Source organism: Engystomops pustulosus, chromosome 2, assembly GCF_040894005.1.
Source record: "Engystomops pustulosus chromosome 2, aEngPut4.maternal, whole genome shotgun sequence".
NCBI lineage: Eukaryota > Metazoa > Chordata > Amphibia > Anura > Leptodactylidae > Engystomops > Engystomops pustulosus.
Genome location: NC_092412.1, coordinates 118,438,645 through 118,464,029, shown reverse-complemented (window position 1 = coordinate 118,464,029; position 25,385 = coordinate 118,438,645). Strand labels below are relative to the sequence as shown.

Sequence of the window (25,385 nt, the reverse complement as noted above, 5' to 3'; positions counted from 1 at the left end):
GATGGTATGGAGTTCTCACGGCAGTAGACCATACTGATATATCCAGTGTATGGCAAAAGCATAGATGCTATGCCCATTCAATCAACAGTGGGGTTTCAGTGTGATACAAGATTTTACTGTTTAAAGGTAGTCTGTCAGGAGCTGAATGGTGATGACTAATGAGCAACATTACATTTGCACAGTCTTGTATGGAGTTTATAGTGTATTGAAATATATTGGGGCTCATTTACTAAGGGTCCGAATGCCTCACTTTCGTCGGATTTCCCGAATATTTCCGATTTGCCCTGAATCGCCAGGGTTTTTGGCGCCCGCGATCGGATTGTGGCTCATCGGCGTCGGCATGCACTCGTCAGAAATCGGGGGCGTGGCCATCGGACAACCCGACGGATTCGGAAAATACAGGAAGAAGAAGGTGAACTCCGGCGGACCTCGGCGCAGCAGCGACATCTGCAGGAACTCGGACGCACGGTCTTAGTGAATCGCGCCAGACCTGAATCCACGTTGGACAACGCACCGCGGGATCGCGACAGGACCGGGTAGGTAAATCTGCCCCATTGTCTGTTTTTGTCAAATTATGTATATTTATGGGTTTCATAATAAAATTAATTACAGGCAGTCCCCGGGTTACATACAAGATAGGGTCTGTAGGTTTGTTCTTAAGTTGAATTTGTATGTAAGTCGGAACTGTATATTTTATCATTGTAATCCCAGCCAGTACTTTTTTGGTCTCTGTGACAATTGGATTTTAAAAATGTTGGGTTGTCATAAGAATCAAGATTAACACTAAAGCTTCATTGCAGACGCATGTGATAACTGTTATAGATGTTTATTGTAGCCTAGGACTAAAGTACAATAAATTACCAACATCCAGAGGTCCGTTTGTAACTAGGGGTCGTATGTAAGTCGAGTGTTCTTAAGTAGGGGACCGCCTGTATTTCTATGGTTTATCTAGGCCTACGTTAGACACATTTTCTGTTCTCTTTTTGGATTGGCCATTTAACAATGTGTCTTGCCATATTTGATATTTAGTGCAGTGCAGGACCTATCATTGTTTGTCTTTGCACAGTCTTCCTATTACAAAATCTATCTTTTACAATGAATGATGTTGAGCCTGCTGTGATAAAACCAAGAGACAAGCAAGGGAATATAGGCAAAAACTATGAGTAATTTTATTTTAGAAAAGTTATGTGACAACAAACACAAAATAGTCATAAAAACATTTAAAATGTGTAAAAAGATATACACAACCCCATGGACACAAAAATAGGTACTGAGGTCCATGCAGGGCCACAAATGAAAAGGTAAGGAGGCTCACTCCCCAAAGAGATAACAAGTAAATCACAAGTATATCATTTTAGTGTTGCTGGGAACAACCAAAGTACAAATACTCCACCATAAATACTCCATATACACTTTTCCTAAGGGGCACAGTCACCTATGGTAATAAATATGAGCAAATGTCAAATGCTTACCCCTAGTGACTAAAACGTGTTCCAGGTCCCAGTATCACATGTGAATAATAGATGTCAAAACAGAGGCCGCACATGTGGATGAAGACACCCCACTCCTTAAATTGCAAAAGATGGTCCACCCAGGGTAGAGCATGATTTCACTATTCAATAAATAGATATATATAATACATTAATGCAAAAAAATTTGAAAAATATGATCTATGTGGCCCTACATGGAACACAGTTTGTGTCAATAGGATTGTGTATGTGTTTTTACACGTTTTAAATGTTTTTATGACTATTTTGTGTATGTTCAGAGAACTTTTTTTGAAAAAAATAAATAAAATTATAAACACACTGGGGGAAATTTATCATACGCTGGCGCTCATGCGCCAGCGTATGATAGCCCCGCCGCTGCAAATTCGCAGCCCGATACATCAAGAGGCTTCTGCCTCTTGATGTATCGGGCTGCCAGTTGCGTAGCGTTTTTCCTACGCCAGGCAGGGCCTGGCGTAGAAAAAACGCAGCCGGCAACTTTTCACGTATGAAAAGTCGCCGGCAGCAGCGAGTGCGCAGGCGCGGGGACAGTAACGCCCCGCGCCGGCCCACTCCAGTCCGGCCGCGCCCCCTGCTCGGCCGGCCGCGCCCCCCCTTCACGCCCCACTGCCGTGAAGGTGGCGGATTGTGAAAAATAATCGCAAAAGCTAGCAATAACCTAGCATTTGCGATTATTTCAGGGCCTCTGCGCCACTGGCGGTGCGCAGAGGTCCTGATAAATATCCCCCAATATTTGTATGTTTCTTTGTTTTTTAAAACCTTAATAAAAATGATCTGATTTAAAAAAAAAAAGGATGTAAAGAGACGTTTTTACAGCCTGTGAGCACACTGCACCCATATTCCTTGCATCCTCCAGTCAGCAAGAAAATAATTATATAGTTGATTGTTAAAAATGTTAAATTTACTTTCATTTTATTACATCCTGGCTGTAGCAGGGACATAAACCTGGTATTTTAAAAGAGATGTAAATAATTTTTATAACCACTGTACATGTATGGCAGATGTTACCAATGATAAAGTTATGGTTACTTAAAGGGTACCTGTCGTCAGGAAGGACATATTTAAATGATGACAGGTTCCAGCAGCCTCTGGCATGTTGAGTTTTAAAAAAATCCATTTGTTGCACTACTTGGCTCCCTGCCAGCAGTATGTGGTGAGTCCTGAGGGGGGGGGGCAGTTCAAATGCTACAAGTTATCTTTTCTATGATGCCTCCTACCTCCTCCTCACTCATGGTCCCCCTCCCTCAGCCTCTCCCCTGTTGCCTCTCCCATGTATACGTCAGCTCACTGTTCATTGTAAATGACAGTCCTTTTTCCAGGAACATAGTAATTGGTTTTCCAGCAGTCTGGTGAATTGGGTCAGTCACAGGTCCCATGGATTTGATATAAATCACCTCTCCTATGAGTTGGTTATCAGGATCTTAAAGATGGTAAATCCCATTGTACTATGTTCCAGCTCATAAACATTCATAATAAAAGCATTCATTTTCTAGTGTTTTGGATGAATGTTAAAAGTTCAATAACATATACTGTTTATAATGTAGCTGACTGTTCTCATATTCCCTTGTGTATGTGTAAGCATATAGGTAATATAACTTTTTCTCTTTGTAGCAGTCCAAAACTCAGGCAAAGAAGAGAGTTCAGAGAGTCACTCTTTAGATAATGGTAAGTTACAGTGCAATCCAAACATACAAAGGATGATCCACAAAAAAGCAATGCGGTAAGGGTACATTTAGACGGACGTCCTCTCCAGCGCACAACGGTATGCCAACCTGGCTGCGGCTGGGCGGGCATACGGCTGTGTGTATGTATCCTGAGTGTGAGAAAAAATGGACCTCTTCAGGTCTCCTTTAGATTAGTGTAATTGGAATCCACCCTTCAAGATTAAAACAGCTTTACTACACACTTTAATATTTAGTTGACAAACATGTAACAGGCAATAAAATTTAGCATAGATACATTAGTGTCCATGTAGATGCCAGCACAGGGAGCTTTACATGTAGTTATGTCATAGATGCAACATTTCAGGGAACATGCCTTCTTTCTCAAGCATATCCAGCCCATCATACCACTGCAGTATGTAGTGGCATCATTTGTGAATAAAAACATTCAAACACATACAAATATCATAACAATTGAACAAAGTATGGTAGTATACATGACATAACATTTAGAATTAGAAAGCATTTTCATAATTCATATTGTAATTGTGTTGTCTTGTAGTGCTGTTCACTAAATAATCTTACCTGTACAACATCACTTCTAAAAATACATGTATACATTTAAAGAGGACGGGTCACCTGTAAAAACTGCACTAGTAACTAAAGTAAGCAGCTCCTAGTGCTACAACATATGCCGCAGTGTTACACTGCTAGCGTTATCGGAAACCTCTGATAACACTAACACTGCTGCGCTGTACAATAGAAAACGCTGGACCGCATTTCATGAGGGGGCGGCCTGAGGCGCTGCTTCACTCCCGGACCGCCTATCCTTCTCCATAGGCCGGTGGTGACTGCCGAGCTTCATGCCCCTAATCCCACCCCCTGATGAATATGCCCAACTGCTTACACTTCGGTCCGGCGGTTTCTATTGTACAGCGCAGCAGTGTCTGCTAGCATTATGGGAGGTTTCTGATAACGCTAGCAATGTAATGCTGCTGCGTCTGTTGTAGCACTAGGAGCTGCTTACTCAAGTAAGCAGCTCCTAGTGCCGTTTTTACAGGTGACAGGTCCTCTTTAAATCACAAGCTTTGTTTTCAACAAGACATACATGGAAATGTACTATTACTTAAAGAAAATTCACCACTTGGGTAGACAAGATTTAAACTAAATACACTTATACCGATATTATACAATAAATTGGACTTTAAATAGGACTTAAAATACTCTAATTAGCGCTTGTGGACATCACACAGGCGTCCTTGGGCTCTTTCAGTTCCTAGTTATGCACGCCTACTACCATCAGGGCGCTCTTGAGAAGTCTTGTGAGAGCAGCCAGCTCACACTCACGAGACATCCTGAGAGCCAAATGATATCACTGACTCTCAGGCAGGGGGATGAGAGTGGGTAGATATGAAATGACGCAATGGGCGCTGCCTTTGTGACGTTCACAGGAGCGCCCATGGTTAATTAGCATATTTTTAAAAGTCAATTCTTTTAGTGTAATAAAAGTGTTTCTGGATTTCTTTATCCAAAGGCCATCTCTGCTAAAGCTGTTTAATGATAGCGCTCACCCAAGGTAGATGCCTAATTCTGCCTACCCAAACTCCTGGCCCTGAAGGGTAGTTCATTTTATTTGATTATGTGGTATGTATGTATTTATTTTTCTCCTTTTTTTCACTTCCAGAGTCCAAACATTTAGTGTGCTTTACTCCACAAACCAATGGCTGCACAATGATATGCAAATCACGAGGAAGAGAGTTCTCTTTTGGTAAAATATATCTTAAATGTTATTATTTCAATGTTTTACTTGTCTAGATAATACAGTGTTTAAAGAGCAACTGCCACCAGGATCAAGGACTTTGCATACAGTCTTTCATTCTGGTGGTATATGTCCTTTAAGAAAAAGGCATAGATTTAGCATAGTTCCCTAAAAATACTCATTACAATTACCATTTTTGCAAGTGAACCGTTGTTCTATAAGGTTGCAAATTTGGTTTGGTAGCCTGTTGGTTAAAATAGGCTGTTGCAATGTCACTAATACTAATATCAGTTGCTAATTCTATAAATTAGAATTGAATGGTTCTGTCTGACTTACAAAATAATGTTATATTTTAAGATAAATGATCCCAAAGGTTGGACTCCCACCGAATCTGGATTTCACCCCTGCTTTGGTGCTATTAGCTTTTCATGTAGCATGGCCAGAAACACTTTAATAGACCCTTCTGATGTTTACTGCACAGCAATTGGTCCAAAAGCACCACTAAGCAACAAAAAAATATTTAAAACTGACTAGATAAGACACAGTACTAAATAAGTAATGCAGCCCCTCAATTTCCAAGTTTTATAGGTGTCCCGGTAGTCCCACTCCCATTGACCATAAAGTGATACCATATTCATGTGATTTGAGAAATTGTCAAATGACATATTGATTAAGGATTCCTCTTGTAGCCAACCAACCCATGATCTTTTACATTCTGCCTATAGTAGCTGTAGGTGCTTTTTTCTAGTAGGTTTCAGGTCATTATGATGTATAATCCTACTTAGTATGTGTTATGTTTTGATTGGTCTTCTTTGTTCAATGAATAATTCACTGCTTCCATTTAGTCTTTATGAATAATGTGGAGTCCTAATTCCCCCCATTCCCCTCCATAACAGAGGCCTGGAATGCTAAAATTACTGATCTCAAACAAAAGGTTGAAGAGCTGTTTGATGAGAAATGTGGTAAGTAATTTTGTGTTCTCTATAAATGTATAAATGTTTTCTGTTGGACTTTGCATGTTCTTTTTAGTTTAAACAAAAATTTGGAACAGGGAAATAGGGAAGCTCTATGACAGCATGTCACCCCTAACTAATACAAGCACCTGGTCCAATGCCAGAAGAACTGTGCAAGTTCCTACTACTGTATTGCAGTATATGGCGCATTGTAACGAAACTTCTGAAACCAGACAGCCTCAGGTCTGACAAAGACCCGAGGCTGTAATGGCAACCGTTCGGCGCTCCCCGATGACATTCAGGGGAGCAGCGATCACCCAGGGCGCCCCTCTTGTAAATGTTGCCGGCAGCTTCTCTGGCGACATTTTTATGTACAGCTTTCTATTTCCGATTGTAAGAGTGGAAGAATACCATATAAGTCATATATATATATATATATATATATATATATATATATATATATATACAGGTGGTCCCCTACTTAAGAACACTCGACTTACATACGACCCCTAGTTACAAACGGACCTCTGGATATTGGTAATTTATTCTACTTTAGTCCTAGGCTACAATGATCAGCTGTAATAGTTATCACAGGCGTCTGCAATGAAGCTTTATTGTTAATCCTGATTCTTATGACAACCCAACATTTTTAAAATCCAATTGTCACAGAGACCAAAAAAGTTCTGGCTGGGATTGCAATGATAAAATATACAGTTCCGACTTACATACAAATTCAACTTAAGAACAAACCTACAGACCCTATCTTGTATGTAACCCGGGGACTGCCTGTATATATATATATACTGTACATAAGTCATATAGTGTCGAGAAATAGTTTATGTAAAGTTTGTTAAGAAATCAGATACAGTTTAAAAAATGCTGATTTTTCTCATTGCTAAAAAAACATTTGTATACAACCTACTAAAACGTTTCTCTCAATTTAGGGGAGGCTCTAGGTATGAAAGAGCCATTTAAGGTGCCATTTGCAGTGTTTGAATCTTACCCAGAAGACTTCTATGTGGAAGGCCTTCCAGAGGGAGTTCCTTTCCGCAGACCCTCAACTTTTGGTATTCCTAGATTGGAAAAAATTCTCAGAAACAGAACAAAGATTAAATTTATTATCAAAAAGTGAGTCAGTCTATAATTAATTTATTAGAAGTGCTATATGCATTCGGGTTTTTTATATAATTATAATCTTTTATCAGACGTGAACTGTTTGAGGCAGCCGCAAAAGACACTTCTCTGCAGTACCCACACAGTAAGTATTCTGTAAGTAAACAAAATTTGAGTAGATTATGATGTCTGTCCTCCAGGACATTCTTCTATGTATACTTTATGTTTTACAGAATTGTAGTGCTAACTGAAAGTAATACCCATCCATTTTATCATTAAAGGGGTATTCCGTGAATCAGCATAATTCATATACAAATGGGGACTCAAACTATAAGCTAATGTGTAATTAGTTGTTATTTAAAATTTTTCTCCGCTTAGCAGAAAATGCTGTTGACATAGACTGTAATGAAGAATTAAAATGCTACTGGCCCTTTAATCAGTCCGTTAATTTCCTCTGCGCGGTCCGTTGCAGGACAGAAGATGGCCCCGGTCACATGTTCACATCACATGTCCTACACCTGCCTGGGCAGGTCATGTGATCACCACTAAGTTTGGCTGTTGTTGGTTGGTTGAAGTGCATCCAGTATGGCCAGTGTGTGGTGATGGCAGTTACACATCATTACTATGGTAACAGAGCAAGAAAGTCTGTTATATCATCAGAGCATAAGTGGTAGGAGGAGTTACTGAGAACTAAAGGATCATGGAACTTGTAGTTTCCAGCGGCGGCCATCTTAGTGATAACTCCACCTACTTTAGAGAGGGCATAAACTTTGTAAATCATAAAATCAAATTATTTAAGCTCCATTTTGTGACTAATGACATTGAGTATTGTTGTATTCATTTAGTTATATCATCATGGGTTTTTGTGTCAGACATTCATATTCCCGGAATACCCCTTTAAATGTTGTGGCATCTTCAGATACATTTTTATGGCCTACCTAGCTAGACCTAAACTTTTTGTCAGTGGATAGAAACAATCGTTGTCTACATGCATAGTTTGAATACCTGTCCTGTCATTAATCCTGAGAATTTGATACAAAGGATTAGATAAAGCTAAATGTCTCTTATTCCGGACTCAATAATTGGTAGGTCTGAGTAAATTAAAACAAAATAAATCAGTTATGATTTGCCTAAAAGACTTTTTGTTTTCAACTTAAGAAAGAATACAAGCACAAAATAAATCATTCACTGCATCTGGCGTTGAGGATCTCAATATCATCCAGGTAACAGTACCAGGTATGAAGCATGTTTACATTGTATAGCTAAGGGTAGGCTCCCAAATATTGGCGCTAAGCCTGATCAGCTCTATACAAAGGCCTTGTACCTGCTGCTAATCCAGTGCTCCAGGCACTGTGACCGTGGTGACTTTATATTTGTTATCCATGGCCTCCTTTATTCAAAAATGATTTTTTAAAATTATGCTTATTAGCCTGAGGGGCTACCTTGGCTTTACAGGCTGTCTCACCCTTACCCCTGCTTCCTCAGCACTTCCTGATCACTGAACTATTTTCCAAACAATTTTACGGCTATGGTAAGCATCATTTTACAATAACAATTAAATGCATATTACCTTATATACTCAAGTATAAGCTGAATTTTTCAGCACAAAAACTTGCTGAAAAACCCTAACTCGGCTTATACTCAGTCTTCCGGTCCCTGCACGCTGCGTCGCCCACACAATGACGTCAGCCACTTACCGACATCCTAGTGTGTGTACGCTGCCATCGGCATCATCTGCTTGCGGACAATATAATGTGTGCGACGCATCACGCGCGAACCCGGGGACGGAGCCTGAGCATCAGAAGAGGACCTGCAGGGGGCATCGGAAAGGTGAGTACAAAGTTGTTGTTTTTTTATATATATACTGGGCGCAGGGGTCTACTGGCTATATACTAGGGGGCAGGCGCTTGCTATATACAAAGGGGAAAGCACTGGCTATATACAAGGGGACTGCTGGCATACACTAGGGGGCAGACGCTAGCTATATACTGGGGGCTGGCTATATACAATGGGGCAGGCACTGGCTATATATTAGGTGGCTGGCTATATACTGGGGGATGTGGGCTACTGGCTATATACTAGGGGGCAGGGACTGGCTATATTCTAGGAGGCTGCTGGCTATTTACTAGAGGGCATGTGCTGGATGGCTATATACTGGGGGGCAGGGGGCTGGCTAGCTCTATACTAGAAGGCATGGGCTGATGGCATGGCTATATACTGTGGGCATGGGTGGGCTGGCTAGCTATATACTAGAGGGCATGGGCTCGATGGCTATATACTGGGGGCATGGGCGACCTGGCTAGCTATATACTGGATGGAGGCTGTGACCAATGCATTTCCCACACTAGGCTTATACTTTAGTCAATAGGTTTTCCCAGTTTATACTCAAGTATATGTGGTACTTTATATTTAATTGACGTATTTGTATAGTAATTCTGTTTTTACTGGAATCCCCAGTTAACAACTTCTCCTTATTTGTCCATGTAAGGGCAAAGGTAAAATTTTGTTAGACAAACTCATACGTTCAGCAGAGACGGTGGCAGGAAAAAGAGCATTTTTTAAGTATAGTACAAAGTATAATATTATCACTAGCGAATTAGCAAATTTACCTATTATACTTTTCATAGCAAGAAATATAATATTATATGTTTGGTTTTGAGTATTGGTCTTTTTCTTGTAATTTTATAGATATGGATGCTGAGAAAACAATTAAAGTTGATAAAGCTCGTCAACTGAGGGAACAAGTCAATGAACTGTTTAGTCAGAAATTTGGTAAGTTGGTTGGAACAATATTAAATATCCACATATATGTTTTAAAATTGTGTTTAATTCTCTAGAGAGATGCAACATGTATGGAGCAAGCTCAGGTGATGAGGCCTCTCTCTCTTTCTATATATGGTAGATCGTGGCTGTGTTATGAAAAACTGACACTGCATGTGTGGGGATATCTCCTGTACAAGCCCTTAAAAGTTTGCACAGAAGCATAAGTTGTCATATCCCACATATGTTCTGGCCACATGCTTCTGCTGGTTAAAGATTCCTGGATGCAAGGCTAGCAGGCGTGGCCTAGATTGATAATTTTATCTAATTTTATCTAAGGTCAATACAAAGACTTTTTATATCCAGGGCTGTATATCCATCAAAATCCATAATTATAAACAAGGGACACGTATTCATAGATCCAGGCAACCTGATTGTGCTTATGTTCTTATATTTGTATTCCATGTCTTTCCTTCTAAAATCAACTTTTAAAATTATGGTAACGATCCAGAAGTGCTATGTGGGGTGTTACCAGAGATCATCCATGCTGTAGCTTCTCAGGCTGTTACACTCTACAGGAGCACATCTCACCTTCTCCCTTGTTCCCTCAGCATTTCCCCCCTCCCCTTGCATCCTGTACTCTCAGACAGTGAGAGGGGGAAAATTATCCTGCACAGTGTGACAGCCTGTGAAGGTACAACACATAAGGGCTCTGGAACGTCCTCCAGAGCCCTTCTGGCGTATTAGCATAATTTTAGAAATTGATTTTAGAAGGAAGGAGTCAATGGATAATATCTATAATAAGATTTGCACAATCACGGTTCCTGGATCTCTAAGTAAGTGCCCCTTATTTATTTTGCCCCATGCTTGATTTTGATGTTAGATTTCCTTTAAAGAAAAACTGTAAAGTTTTTTTTCCCCCACAAATCAATAGATCTTGGGATGTAGAACAACTTTGCCTATTATATTTGTTACCGATATCATGCATTTTCTTTTCCATATCCCTCAGATTAGCCCTGGAGTCTGTATATTAGTTTATTGCCAGACTCTTGGGAGGGGAGGGGCTGCTACTCACAGAGGAAGAGGTCATGTGACAATGCTCAGTCTATATAGGAGAGCTGGAAGCATGCAGAACAGTTAATGCAGATGTCTCCTGCACAGAATAGTGAGGTACAGGATCTCTCCTGTTTCCTATCAGTTCCTCCATCCCAGTCTGTTATTCTACAGAACTTTCTCTGTCTCTTTCTTAACCTCATGCTGCAGCCCTTCCCTTACCTAGTCATGGGCACTATCAGCTCCATGCAGCACAGACTATACACTCCATGTTGATATTTTAGATTTATTCCACTTATTACATGTAGCGAGAACAGGCACCCCTTTAATATGCAATCTATTTTTAACAATTTGTTTTTGTTCTAGATGAACACTTCAAAATGTATGGTTCAGTGTGTTATATCTTGGTCATTACTAACGTAGTTCCAGTGTTATAAAATGACAACTGTTTCCATCTCTGAATGTTGTTTTACAGGAGAAGCAATTGGCATGAACTTCCCAGTAAAAGTACCCTATAGGAAAATTACTGCCAATCCTGGATGTATTGTAGTAGATGGGATGCCACCTGGGGTTTTATTTAAAGCCCCTAGTTACCTAGAAATCAGTTCAATGCGAAGAATACTGGATTCAGCACAGTTTATTAAATTTACAGTTATAAGGTAAGTTTTAAATACTTTCCAGCATTGGTTTTATTTGACATTATGGTGATGTGATGATACCAATAGCCAATACAAAAATTAAGTTCATCAGCAGCTATGAATCTCCCATTCCCTTACCCGAGTACCAGTGATGTCACCCGACTCTCAGGAAAATCTTGTGCAGGAGAGGTACACAATGCTTAGCCTGCTGCTTTCAGTTGAGCTGCGTGTTAGTGAACCCAAAGGTGGCTTCACTAAGAGAAAGAGTAATAGGAGGGAATGGGTGTAAACAAGCACACGCAAGAGGTGTGCATAATTATGAGCAAAGAGAGAATCGGGTGGCTTGTGTGCCGTACACAGGAGTGCCTTAGACTACCACGCATATTTAAAAAAAAAATTTCCAGTGAAATTACAGTTTCTGGGCTAATGAAGATATGACCTGTATTACTATGAAAATGCTGAACAGTAAGTGTGCTAAGGCTCTGCAAGTGGCAGATTTCTTTAAGCAAATTGTATTAAGAACCCTGGAATCAGGAAGGAGAGATAAGACAGTGAGCCCTGAACCGAGCCCCCTAAACTGTCACATACCTGCTTCTGGCCGCCACCATAGCCATTAAGTGGGCCACATTCCCTTCCTTCGCTAAAGTGAAATCACAAAAAAAGATTCATAAAATATAAGCCAAGATAAGATGACCAGAAATAGAGAAGAAAAGCACAAAAAATATAACCAGCCATGAATTGGCTGTGGGCAGCATATTTATAGGAAGCCAGAGAACTTCAGCCTCAGATGGCTGGAGCATTATTCATCACAGCGAGTTAACTATTCCTGGACCATAGCACAGCTGAGAGGGATTGGGTGTAGTCCATCCATCCTGGAAAACTTTGCATATTTCCCCACAATCCCCCCAGTGGAGCTATAAGACTTCACACGCTTACACGGCGGCCGTAATTGGAAGTCTCCATAAGGAAAACTCTTACTTCCGACCAATGAGACTCAAAACAACCAGCAACATAAACAACAGTTTACATTAGAGATGACAAGCAAAAACACAGAGAAAAATGAACACAGAATTTACAGACAAAGAATGACACCAGCACAGATGTTACACAAATCTATCAATATGAGATAATGCTTTGCAAAAATGGTACTATCCAGATTAACCACCTTGAGCAGAGGTTAGAATGTTTGTTTGAGTTGAATATTTTAATTTCTTCTGAAAGAATAAGATAGGCTTTCCTTTTTCGTTTTAATCTCTTTTCTTCTCTTCTTATGCCAGGGATGTTGCTTGTTTCCTATAAATTAATTAGTTACTAATTACAACTCTTCATAAAATTGTGTTTACTGAAGGTTATAATATACTCCTATACTAAAATTATATTTGTACAACTGACGATTCTTTTTTGGTCCTCAGCCATTATCTTAATGAGTTTAATCTAAAATGTACATTTTCTACTTTATTAGGCCTCTTCCTGGGCTGATGCTAAACAACCGTAAGTCACAACTTTCCTCTTTTTGCCGTTTGCATGTGTGTGTCCTTGCTTGATTATTGTGTATTGAGAATTTGCGAATTAACTTTAAATTTAACATGCAGCCATATTGTCCAAGAGATATGTGAACTTAGCAGCTGAAGAAAATTTGTGACATGAGAATTCCGATTTGGATTTTCTTTAATTATTTATTTTGAAACCAGTTAAAGTCACTGACAGTTGGAGAAAATTACATTGACTGTGGTTTGACAGTAGCGTCTGTCAAGGCATTGGTATATACTAGGGCAGTAGTGGCGAACCTATGGCACTGGTGCCAGAGGCGGCACTTGGAGCCCTTTCTGTGGGCACCCGGGCCATCACCACAGTACACCAGAGAGGACTCAAAGAATTTTCCTCCAGTTTTAAGCAACTTAAAAGATGCTGCTTTTAGTAATATTTTGATACTTACTTTGCTACTTGGGACTGTAGGAAGAGGGAGAATTAGACAGAATTGAATTATTTTGGAATATTTTTGGCCCCCACGATTCTCTGTGTACAGAGGGACACTGCAAAGAAGCAAAAATTATGAAAATGTTCCATCTTTCAACTGTGTTGCTGTCCTCAGGCGGTAAATATGAAGTTGTTGAACAGGGAGCAATAAGTTACAGCTTTAATTTTCGGTTGGCACTTCGCGATAAATAAAGGGGGTTTTGGGTTCAGTTTGGGCACTCGGCCGCTAAAAGGTTTGCCATCCCTGTACTAGTGCAAGGCCATGTGGTGCAGCAACTGCATGCAGAAGAAAAACTCACCTAGTTGTGGAACAAATTACCGTATGTCTGCTAATATTATGATGGTATTTGATTGCATTTCAGAAGTAACAGATGAAAATGCGCCTGGACCTTCTACAGAATCTGGTAAAAGATCTGTCTTGGTGATTAAATGCCAAGTAATTTCACAGCAATAGAGGAGGTTTCAGCACATAGAGGGAGAAGTGCAATTGAGTAAGTTTTAGCACACAGTGGGAGGGGCAAGTGCTCCTTGCACAATGTAACAGCCTGTGATAACGTCCCCCAGAGCCTACTCATTAACATAAATTTAAAAGTTGATGTGAGAAGGAGGCCATTAATAACATTTTTGCCACCTTCCTTCTCACATCAACTTTTAAATTTATGTTAATGAGTAGGGCTCTGGGGGGCGTAATCACAAGATTACCACAGTCGCAGTGCCAGGATCTATGAGTAAGTATCCCTAGTTTATCATGCTTGGTTTATCAAAATCATGCACCTCTTCTATAGTCTGTTGCGTGTTCTCAATCATAGCTGAGGGGTTATTCAGAGACAGGTAGACCTTGACTTCAGTACTGAGCTCTCCACCTCCATGACTTTACACAACCAATTTACATCTTTATAGTTGATTTTCTGGGTGATGCCACCACACTTGGCCATAAAAGAAACATGTGAGTTTTTAAAATGCTTGACAACATACTGATAGTGGTTTATTAGGTCAATTTCTGCTGACAGGTTCTCTTATATGCAGCTTCCATTACCTTTAAAAGGGTAACAGTGTGTATGAGTAGTACATGCAAATTGCTGAGCAGAAGAACACTGCTGACAGATTGATTAAATGGACAAAGAGACTAAGAACTGTGACATGGAGCTAGCCTCAATGTTCCCCATTCAAAATAATACAAATTTACATACTTATCCTTTCTATTTAACAGCCTCAAAAGATGAAAATGATATACAACAAGAGTCAGACCCAACATGGTGAAGGTACAGAGTTTTGAGTAATTTTTTGTAAAATATGCAGCACATGTCCCTTTTTCTCTGTGAGTATTTTGTGTAAATCATATGTTAAATTTTACTGGAAATACTTAACTTAAACAATATTTAGTTCTGTTCATATTTCTAATAAAAATTCATAATGTACACTAATAATATATGAAAGTAATCTTATATGTATATCTATTTCAAATCTGAAGACGACAGCCCTGAAATGAACCGTATAACTGATAGCAATTGCACTGCTTTATATTGTAGGGATGACGACGGAGTAAGAACTCAGTACCAAGACAGACCGTTCACAGCAACACTGCATGTTTTCTTCATATGTTATCTTCTATACATAGGGCTGATCCTATCTTAAACTTTTATGACTTATCCAGTTCTATCTAATTGGAGAGGTTGGATCCAAATATATCAGGCATTTTAAAAAAATGTGTAAGGTGGAAATATTTGCTTAAATGGAAACTGTCATCACATTTTCAGAAATACAGTTAGTGACAGGTTATAGAGCCCGATTAACGAACTGACCTTCTTTTAGATAAAAATAGTTTTTCTTACATCACCATAAATAATCTACTCCTCCCTATGTCCTATGACTTTTCTCAGCATGTCATGTGACCAGGGTGATGTCATCTAAGGTTCTTTACCCAGTTTTCAATGTCTGTAATGTCTACCCCATGTAAGTATCTGATCACATGAAGTCACAACATGCCTCCATGGAGGATGGGAGGTGTAGAAGTCCAGGAGGCTGCTGTGTTTTCATGTGATCAGATACATACATGTGGTTGCCATTGCAAATCTAATGATTTGCATATAAGTTTACAAATTGATTTTTTTTTATATTGCAACCATAGAAAGGCACTATTTAGGGATTAGGGCAATGGTTTTTAATCATAGTTTTTATTGAAGTATTTATTTTGGGTGGGTTAATTTGCATGGCAGGTTCTCTTTAAAGCTGCTATTAACCTGTACCATGAAAGCAGCATAACTCTGAGAGTTATCATAATGGGATAAACCCTTTAACATGAACCTTGCTCTTCATTGCTGTACTTATGTGTACTAGGACACTTATCATGTAATGTGTTTCACTAAAACCAATAAATAGTTTTCTAAGACCTAAGCCTCACTTTTTATATGAATTCCTCTTGGATTTACTGGTTCAACCACATTTAAAAGAGAATATATATGTATCATAGAACAACATTTTCTACTTTGTATATAGTACATAGAAGAAAAGGAAACTTGAATGTCCCATGGAGAATATATGGAGAATATCTTATGCATTTGAGTATGTAGACAATAAGTTGTGTACAGGTACTATACAGAACCTCAAAAAAATTTTCCTTCATGGTCATACTTACAGAGTATGCAGCTTTAGCTTTAGATTCTTCTGTACTTTATGCCAATGAGGATAATCCAGTGTCTACCCAATAGTAGCACTGTGCCCTTATTTATAATAGTTATCTGATTATTGTAAAAATACATGTCTAGTATATACACTTCTCAAAAAATTAAAGACAACACTTAAATAGCACATTCTAGATCTGAATGAATGAAATATTCTTATTGAATACTTTGTTCAGTACAAAGTTGAATGTGCTGACAACAAAGTCACAAAAAAATCATTAATGAAAATCAAATTTATTACCGTATATTCCGGCGTATAAGACGACCCCCCTACTTTCCTGTTTAAAATATAGAGTTTAAGATATATTCGCCGTATAAGACTACCCCTTTTCCAACGCATACAAAACACCGGTAAAAATTTTAAAAAAAACAGATTTGAATTTAACATGGTCCTTTTTTTAATGTAAATTCTTATGCAGGTATATAGCAGGAAAACTGTCGCTCATAAACATAAGGCATACAACAACAACATTACCATTACAGCACAGCCCCCAGTAGTATACAGCACAGCCCCCAGTAGTATACAGCACAGCCCCCGGTAGTATACAGCAGAGCCCCCCGGTAGTATACAGCACTGCCCCCGGTAGTATACAGCACAGCCCCCGGTAGTATACAGCACAGCCCCCGGTAGTATACAGAACAGCCCCGGTAGTATACAGCACAGCCCCCGGTAGTATACAGCACTGCCCCCGGTAGTATACAGCACTGCCCCCGGTAGTATACAGCACAGCCCCCGGTAGTATACAGCACAGCCCCCAGTAGTATACAGCACTGCCCCCATTAGTATACAGCACTGCCCCCAGTAGTATACAGCCCAGCCCAGCATTAAAAAAAAAAAAAAAAACTTATATACTCACCCTCCGGTGGCCCCGATGTGCTGCGCTGCTCCCCCGATGTCTGCGCGGCTCGTCTTCAGTGTTCCACGCCGTCTTCTTTCTTCTGCTGGGCGCCGCCATTGATCTTCCCCGGCAGGCGCCTAGTATGACGCGCTGCTGCTGACGTCATACTAGGCGCCGCCCCGGGGAAAAGCATGGCGGCGCCCAGCAGAAGAAAGAAGACGGCACGGAAGACTGAAGACAGCACAGCGCGGACATCGGGGCCACCGGAGGGTGAGTATGCGCCCCGATGTCTTTTTGAGGCTGCCGGCAGCTTTTTGAGGCTGCCGGCAGCTTTTTGAGGCTGCCGGCAGCCATCGCTGTGCAAACACCCGCGATCGGTGCTAGCACCGATCGCGGGTGTTACCGGTAAGCCTTTGCTGCAATATGCAGCAAAGACTTACCGGCTATGGAGAGGGCTCAGCCCGTGAGCCCTCTCCATGCACCGGGTCCCGCCGTATAAGACGATTACCGGCGTATAAGACGACCCCAGAGAAGACAGAAGATTTTTCTGTCTTCAAAAGTCGTCTTATACGCCGGTATATACGGTAACCAATGGAGGCCTGGAAAATTAAAGTGGAAAAACACACTGCAGGCTGATCCAACTTTGATGTAATGTCTGTAAAACAAGACAAAATAAGGCTCAGTATTGTGTGTGGCCTCCATGTGCCTGTATGACCTCCCTACAACACCACGGCATGCTCCTGATGAGATTGTGGACGGTCTCCTGTGGGCTCTCTTCCCAGACCTGGACTAAAGCATCCGCCAACTCCTGGACAGTCTGTGGTGCAAGTGACGTTGGTGGATGGAGCGAGATTTGATGTCCCAGATGTGCTCAATGGGATTCAGGTCTGGGGAATGAGCGGGTCAATCCATAGCTTTAATGCCTTCATCTTACAGTAACTGCTGACACACTCCAGCCACATGAGATCTAGCATTGTGCTTCATTAGGATGAACCCAGGTGCCAACCCCACCAGCATATGGTGTCACAAGGGGCCTGAGGCACATGGCAGGCTGTGCCAAGAAATGGGTGCTATGAATATCCGCTTTGAAAATAAAGAATTTTACCAATTTTTTGGTTTTTTCATAACTAAACATAAAAGATATCATCCAAATTTTTTAACTAAAATGTGTCACGAGAAAAGGATCACAAAATCCCCTGGATATCTTATAGTGTTCCAAAGCTATAACTACTTATAGGGACACAGGGCAGATTTGAAAAATGGGGCTGTGTCCTAGACTCCCAAAGGGGTTAAGTGTTTACCCCTGAGGAAGTCTCCATTGAGAGACGGAACGCGTGGGGAACCCTCCACCTCCTGACTCTTGTATCAACCCGCCTTTGTGATGTTACCACCGTGCTACCTGGCCTAATGCCAGATAACCTGTAATGTATACTGGGGTTTTGCCTTATACCTACTTTACCAACTTGTTAGGAATTTTCCTTCCAGACACCAGTCTACTTTTATACCAGCTGATTATATACACAGGCACTTTCAACTTGTTTACACTTTCATAGGGTTGATCTTGGTTTACGCTACCCAATCAGGAGGGGTTTATTGTTGTACTTACCAGGGTATCAATAACATGGATTTGTACTATATGTACTTTGGTACTATTTTTAATTGTTTTTATGGTATTATCTGTGTTTAGGTGTGGATTTCAACAATAAAATTTATGTTTTTGTATTGATCTAAACAGTGGCACACAGCTTGGTTTTTGTTTATTGGATTCGTTTTAGTGTGTCGTTTACATTATTGGTGTATACCATTGCTGTGCAGGGTTTCACTTTCTTGATGTTGCAAGGGGTTAAGTGTTCCCGTTATTTTATTTTATTTTTTTTATTCTAAATATAGGCAAAACCCTTTTAAATGTTCAATTGTGAATAGAAGCAATGTTCTTCAGGCTACACTAAATTTTTTGTAAAATAGCAGACAATTATTTCACCTTGCTGTACTAGATGACAGCACTAGATGTGATGATGATGATAGAAGAACACTCTTTTACATGAGATCAGAGTGCGCAGCTGTACAAGTGTACTAGAACAAGTTGTATGCATTTATGAATGCAAATTTAGGCCTGTCTGGAGTATGTTTGGCAATGGGGTGACCTATAGGGTGCGGTCACACGTTGCAGTTAAAACTGCATCGCAATTAGTTTTAAGCTGGTTTTATGTGGTATTACTTCAGGGCCGGATTAAGGTTGGTGGGGGCCCCTGGGCGCAAAATCTGGTGGAGGCCCCCCAACTTAGGACATGTCCTATCTTTTCTTGGCATACGGCGCAGTGCGCCATGTTCCTCTATGGAGAGGGTCGGGGGTGAGCAGCGCTCACCACCTCCTCCTCTACCCGATGCCGCCGAGCTACGGTATGGCGGGCACACGTGTGTGTGCATGTAGCCTTAAAGAGACAGGGGCAACCAAACTACCGCTTTACTTAGATGTATCACAGGTGTTTGAGAGAAAAATTGTAGTTAAATTCTAGTTGAATTAAAGCTCAGCTTTATTTTTATAAACTGCTAATGGAAAATAAAGTATGAGCTTTGAATGGTTTGCCATAAGCAAAAAGAACAGTTTTGGTCTCAAACACTTCTGCTAAATCTCCCCCATCTAACGCCATAATCAGGCAAACTTACTATTTTGGGTTTTTTCTTTTCCACTAAATCAACACTTGCGGTCTGTGTGCCACTGCCGCTGGCTGCACCTGCTGGCTTGAGCTGGGTCCGTAAGTCCAAGAAGCTAGAATGGAAAAAAAGGGAGTCAGGCATACTTGGATTGCACACACAAATATTAAGATGATGATGATGCAGGAGAGATGAGCACAAAAATTCTAAACCTGTACCATTGATGTTTGTAACTAGCATGTTTCTTCTGAACTAAGACATTGTCCTTTATTTTTTGAAGGTTAGAAGAGAGCCAACCCTTTCCATGACATTACAGACTGTAATTTTACCTGATCTGCAACCCTGTGATGGTGGCACTTTTTTACAGACTCACAATTTACCGCAGTATTGCAGTACAGACGCTCCCCTACTTAAGAACACTCGACTTACATACTACCCCTAGTTACAAACAGACCTCTGGATATTGGTAATTTACTGAACTTTATCCTTAGGCTACAATAATCAGCTATAACAGTTATCACAGATGTCTGTAATGAAGATTTAGTGTTACTCCTGATTCTTATGACAATCCAACATTTTTAAAATACAATTGTCACAGAGACCAAAAAAGTTCTGGCTGGGGTTACAATTATAAATTATACAGTTCCGACTTACATGCAAATTCAACTTAACCCCTTCCTGCACCTTGACGTGATACTACGTCATAGGATGCGGGTCGTTCCCGCACCTTGACGTAGTATCACGTCATGGCGATCACCCGGCTCAGAAGCTGAGCCCGGGCGATCGCCGCGGGATCCCGGCGGTATGTGGTAGCCGGGATCCCACAGTAACAGCCAGGATCGCGACTATCCCGATCCCGGCTGTTTAACCCTATAGACGCCGCGGTCATTGTGACCGCAGCGTCTATGGTGAATCGCCGCGACGATCGGCACCCTCCGTGCAAGGCACGGAGGTGCCGATCGTTGCCATGGCAACCCTGAAGCCCGATAAGGACCTCAGGGTTGCCTTCACTAGAAGCCTGTTAGGATCGTGCTTACAGCACGATCTAACAGTGCTGTTGTCAGCCTATGCAGAATGCATAGGCTGACTATGTAATATGCTGCAATACATTAGAGACAGCTGAAACGTTGCATCTGCCCACTGGCGAAATAAACACCATTTTTTCACGGAGTGCTGCGTTCCTGTTTTGAATTTTGATTATCCATGGGATTTGGAGTCGGATCCTTTTGAAGCCTGCACCCATCACGAATTCTAATTCGTCTTTTTCATTGTGCTGCTCCCCACTCATATTTTTTCCTTCTTATTGTTTTAACCCATGTGAAGTATCTAAAGCGTTAACACACTTCTTAAAGTTTTTACACATAGAGGGGTGTAGGTTCTAAAATGTCGTGATATATGGGGTTTTACTGCTGTTTAGGCCTCTCAAAGTCAGTTAAAGCTGAGCATGTGCCTCTAAATAAGGGTTTTGGCGATTTTCATAAAAATGAGAAAAATTGCACCCGAAATTCTGAACCTCCTAACAACCTAGAAAAGAGAGAGGATGCATAAAACCCTGTGCCGATATAAAGCAGACATTCCGGAAATGTTAGTTATAAAGTTACTTGGGTGCTATGACTATCTGCCTGAAAAGCAGAAAATTTTGAACTTTGAAAATGAATAATTTTAAGAAATTTTTGCCAAATTTCAATTTTTTTCATAACTAAACACAAAAGATATCATCAAAATTTTTCTATTACTTTGAAGTACAATGTGTGACGGTAAAACAATCTCAAAATCCCCTGTTTAAGTTAAAGCGCCACAAAGTTATAACCTCCTATAATGACACAGGGCAAATTTTAAAAATCAGGCCTTGTCCTAAAGGTCTAAAATGGCATAGACACGAAGGGGTTAAGAACAAACCTACAGACCCTATCTTGTATGTAACCCGGGGACGGCCTGTATATGTTAGGAGCAATCAGACCCCTAGTACAAGTGAGTAGGACATCTTACATGTCCCCCCTCAGACAACGACAATGTCCTTTTACCCCTTTTTCATTTTGGCATTTTAATTTTTCCATCCCCACCTTCAAAAATATATATGTTTTTTTTAGTTTTCCTTGTAAAGAGCGGTGTGACGGCTTGTTTTCTGTGTAACAAATTGCACTTCATAGTGACTGTATTTTATATTCCATGCCGTGTACTGGGGAGCGGGAAAAAATTGTGAATCCAGTGAAAATTATGAAATGCCTTGTTGCCTTGGAATTACGGCTTTCACTGTGCGCCCCAAATGACATGTCTTTGGGTCAGTGCGATCACGGGCATACCAAATGTGTATTGGTTTTATAATGTTTTTTATACATTTACAAAAATGTAAACCGCCTGTACAAAAAACGAATTCTTAATTTTGCCGTCTTCTGGCTCTAATAACTTTTTCATACTTTGTTGTATGGAGCTGTGGGTGGTGTCAATTTTTGCGACTTTTGATGACGTTTTCAATGCTGCCAATTTGAGGACTGTGCAACCTATTGATCACTTTTTATTGAATCCTTATCCTGAGCAAAATGGCAAAAAAGTGACATTTTCAACTTTGGCGCTATATTCTGTAACAGGTTTTAACGCCAGGCAGCGCCCATGTTAGCGACGGGTGTTTTCTCCACACACAGTGAGTATGAAGAGGGTTCAGCCCGTGAGCCTGTTTCATACTCCCCCCTATGCTACAGGACTTTTAGGAATGTCTTTTTGCATTAGGGTTAATATCTATAATATGGTCTTTAATATATTCACATCGCGGTCTGCCTGAGCGCCTCCTCAATAAAAACGCCAAATCACATGTTAAACACGGTCCCCCCATCCCTGAGGCAAATCGAGCAGCCTATTTAGGACACTCTACCACCAGTAATCTGGTGGTAGATGTCCTTTAACTCAGCGTTTTCTCCCTGGCGTTTTTTGTGTCTGCGTTTTTTAGGTGTGCTTTAATAGCACTTTTCAAAACGGTTGCGTTTTTGACTCAAGTCAAAAATTCATTATTTTTTAAACGTATGCGATTACTTGCAAACATCAGAGATAACAAGTTCACTGCGTTTTTTCAAATTCCAAGACACAGTTTCCTGCAGTTATCGCACCTCAAGCATTGGGTTTTGAAAAACACTAATGCAAGCAAACATTTGAAAAACACATGCGTCACCGGCCTTAGGCTTCTTACAATGTGTTCACGCCCAAGTGTAGCACACATTCGGCTTTAGAGGCGGACGGATGAGCACCGCTCGCCATAGGAATGCCTGACCATACTTGGGGTGATGGCACACGTGGTGTTTTTAACATGTTTTTGGCCTGTTTTTAAGCAGTCCGTCAAAAAACGCATGCGTTTGACCAGTTTGAGTTAAGTTAATTGGTCAAACCTGTCAAAAAAAGCATTCACTGCTTAAACACAGGCCAAAAACGTGTTCAAAACGCCACGTGTGCCATCACCCTTACAGGAAAAGACAGAGCAAGCTCTTTTTCCGTGGATGTTATGGGACAGAGGCACACCTTGTGTTCACTGTACTTTTGCCATGGGCGTCTATGGGGACACATATCCTGCTGCAAATTGTGTGGCCAAATATATGTCCCCATAATGTTTGTGCAAAAGGGGTTCATTATCTAAGGCCACCCATAACTGAGCACCTTCTTCTTATTTTGGTGAGGTGTCAGTTACAGGTGGCATGGGGAGGGCCATGTGAAGGGTGTCTTTAAGTAAAAGTGTTTTTACAAAGTATTTTGTACTTACTTCACACTAGTAGGGACTTCACACCTGCCACTTCTCCTCATACAGCTCTCAGATCACTCGGTGTGGGGAGAAGGCGGGCCAAGTGATCTGTGAAGCAACCTAACACTGATTGGCTAGAATTTGGTTCAGTCAGTTCAGCCAATCAGTGTTAGGTTAGGGTCACGCTGGGGTCAGCACAGACTGGGTCTCTCACTCTGTGTGCAGCGCAATTGCTAAAATCGCGCTGCATGCAGAATGAGCTGGGCGGGCACTGGAGCTGAAGAGTGGGAGGGAGGCTGGAGCGATGCTCTGCAGCGCTATGGTCCGCCACTGCGCTTCACTCCAGCTGACAGGCAGCTGAGCTCGCAGCGAGCTGCTGAGCGAGTCAGGCTGTAGGCGGGACCCGGGAGCAGGAGTCTGCCGAGATGACTAAGTGGGAGCGATGCACTGCAGAAGCGCCGCTGCTGATCATCGCTCCCAACTTGAGTGAGAGACAGACAGTCATCTCACACTCGCAGGCACGGCCGGCCCGGCACAGTAGCAATGCCGCACTTGAGCCGACAGGGGCACGGAGCGTCAGCGGACACAGCTTCGCTCGCGTACTTAAGTCGGCAGACGGCGGCGGCAGACATTTGTCAGAATGGTGGGGGCCCCTTTGGGAGCAAGATGGTGGGGGCCCCGCCTATAATCCGGCCCTGTATTACTTATTTGAACAAGTGAAAGACATCAAATCAAGAGGTAAATGAGTTTTCTCCTTCAAAATTAAATTCACCCACTCCGTTCATGTCTTTCACCTGTGAAATTGACAACATTGTACCTAAAACCACCTCAAAACTGATTGCGATGCAGTTTTAACATGATTAACAATTTAAACATGAGCTTCTACAGCTGCTGACAACTGAACGTGCTAAGCAGTTACTTTGCAAATTCTAAAGCAGGTTCTAGAGTCCTGTCCAGATTTACAGCCTGCTGATTGCAGCTCAGAAATTGTTTGTGTGCAAGAAGTCTCTCTCTATTTAACCCCTTCCCACAGATGCCCTTTTTTCGTTTTTGCATTGTTATTTTGTAGTCCCCTCCATCAAAAATCTTTAAATCATCCCATAAGCCCTCTCCACGCTCCCAATGCTGTCCGCCAACATACTATTACAGTGGTTTGCGTCAAGGAGATAAACTGCATCTACAGATGATACGTGTCTTCTGTGTCTTGTTAGGATTCAAAACTACAAAATAAACATGCTTGGTTCACCCAAGAATTAACCGGGATCCGTTCGGGAATCAGTTTTGATTCCACAGAACTGTAGCACTGCAAAATTTCTGCACAGAATTTCTGAGCAGAAGATCTGAAGCAGCACATGTATATTTGTACACACATTATAAAGATATAAAATTGTAATTTTTTTTCGTGAGGAATCAACAAATGGGACAGAATTGTGAAGTAGAACTAAATTTATTGGATATTTTAAAAAAAATTATAATCTGAAAAGTGGGGTGTGCAATATTATTCAACCCCCTTAATTTAACACTTTGTAGCAGCTTCTTTTGCTGTGATTAGTTACAAGTCACTTGGGGTTTGGCTCTGTCAGTTTTTCACATCCAGAGACTTAAATTCTTGCCCATTTTTCCTTTTCCGTTTGTGGACATCAGATTTCATCTGTTTCCACCGATTCTCAATTGGATTCACATCTGGACTTTGACTTGGCAATTCTAACATCTGGATACGTTTATATGTGAACCATTTCATTGTTGATTTTGATTTATGTTTGGGATCATTGTGTTGGAAGATAAATCTCTGTCCCAGTCTCTGGTCTTTTGAAGACTCCAACATGTTTACTTTCAGAATGGACCTGTATTTGGCTCCATCCATCCTCCCATAAATTTTAACCATCTTCCCTGCCCCTGCTGAAGAAAAGCTGGCCCAATCCATGATGCTGCCACCACCATGTGTAACAGCGGGGACGGTGAGTTCAGGGTGATGAGCCGTGTTGCTTTTATGCAAAACATATCATATTGGCATTGTGACTAAAAAGTTCGATTTTGGTTTCATCTAACCAGAGCACCTTCTTC

General features: G+C 41.0%; 1 protein-coding gene across 8 annotated transcripts in view; it reads left to right on the top strand.

The window, feature by feature from the left end:
- GTF2I (general transcription factor IIi) overlaps positions 1 to 15,811 on the top strand; it is a 57,790-nt gene extending 41,979 nt beyond the window's left edge. For 4 of the 8 annotated variants that reach the window (XM_072136158.1, XM_072136154.1, XM_072136156.1 and 1 more), the window contains exons 20-31: positions 3,120 to 3,173; positions 4,854 to 4,937; positions 5,825 to 5,890; positions 6,826 to 7,009; positions 7,087 to 7,139; positions 8,153 to 8,230; positions 9,683 to 9,766; positions 11,283 to 11,466; positions 12,908 to 12,936; positions 13,785 to 13,843; positions 14,633 to 14,684; positions 14,952 to 15,811. In XM_072136158.1, the coding sequence (XP_071992259.1) occupies positions 3,120 to 3,173; positions 4,854 to 4,937; positions 5,825 to 5,890; positions 6,826 to 7,009; positions 7,087 to 7,139; positions 8,153 to 8,230; positions 9,683 to 9,766; positions 11,283 to 11,466; positions 12,908 to 12,936; positions 13,785 to 13,843; positions 14,633 to 14,684; positions 14,952 to 14,968 (944 nt within the window). In that variant the 3' untranslated portion in view covers positions 14,969 to 15,811. Of the gene's footprint in view, positions 1 to 3,119; positions 3,174 to 4,853; positions 4,938 to 5,824; positions 5,891 to 6,825; positions 7,010 to 7,086; positions 7,151 to 8,152; positions 8,231 to 9,682; positions 9,767 to 11,282; positions 11,467 to 12,907; positions 12,937 to 13,784; positions 13,844 to 14,632; positions 14,685 to 14,951 lie in introns of those variants that run through there. The other 4 variants (XM_072136155.1, XR_011853178.1, XR_011853179.1 and 1 more) reach the window with 4 other exon arrangements.
- The last annotated feature ends 9,574 nt before the right edge of the window (positions 15,812 to 25,385 follow it).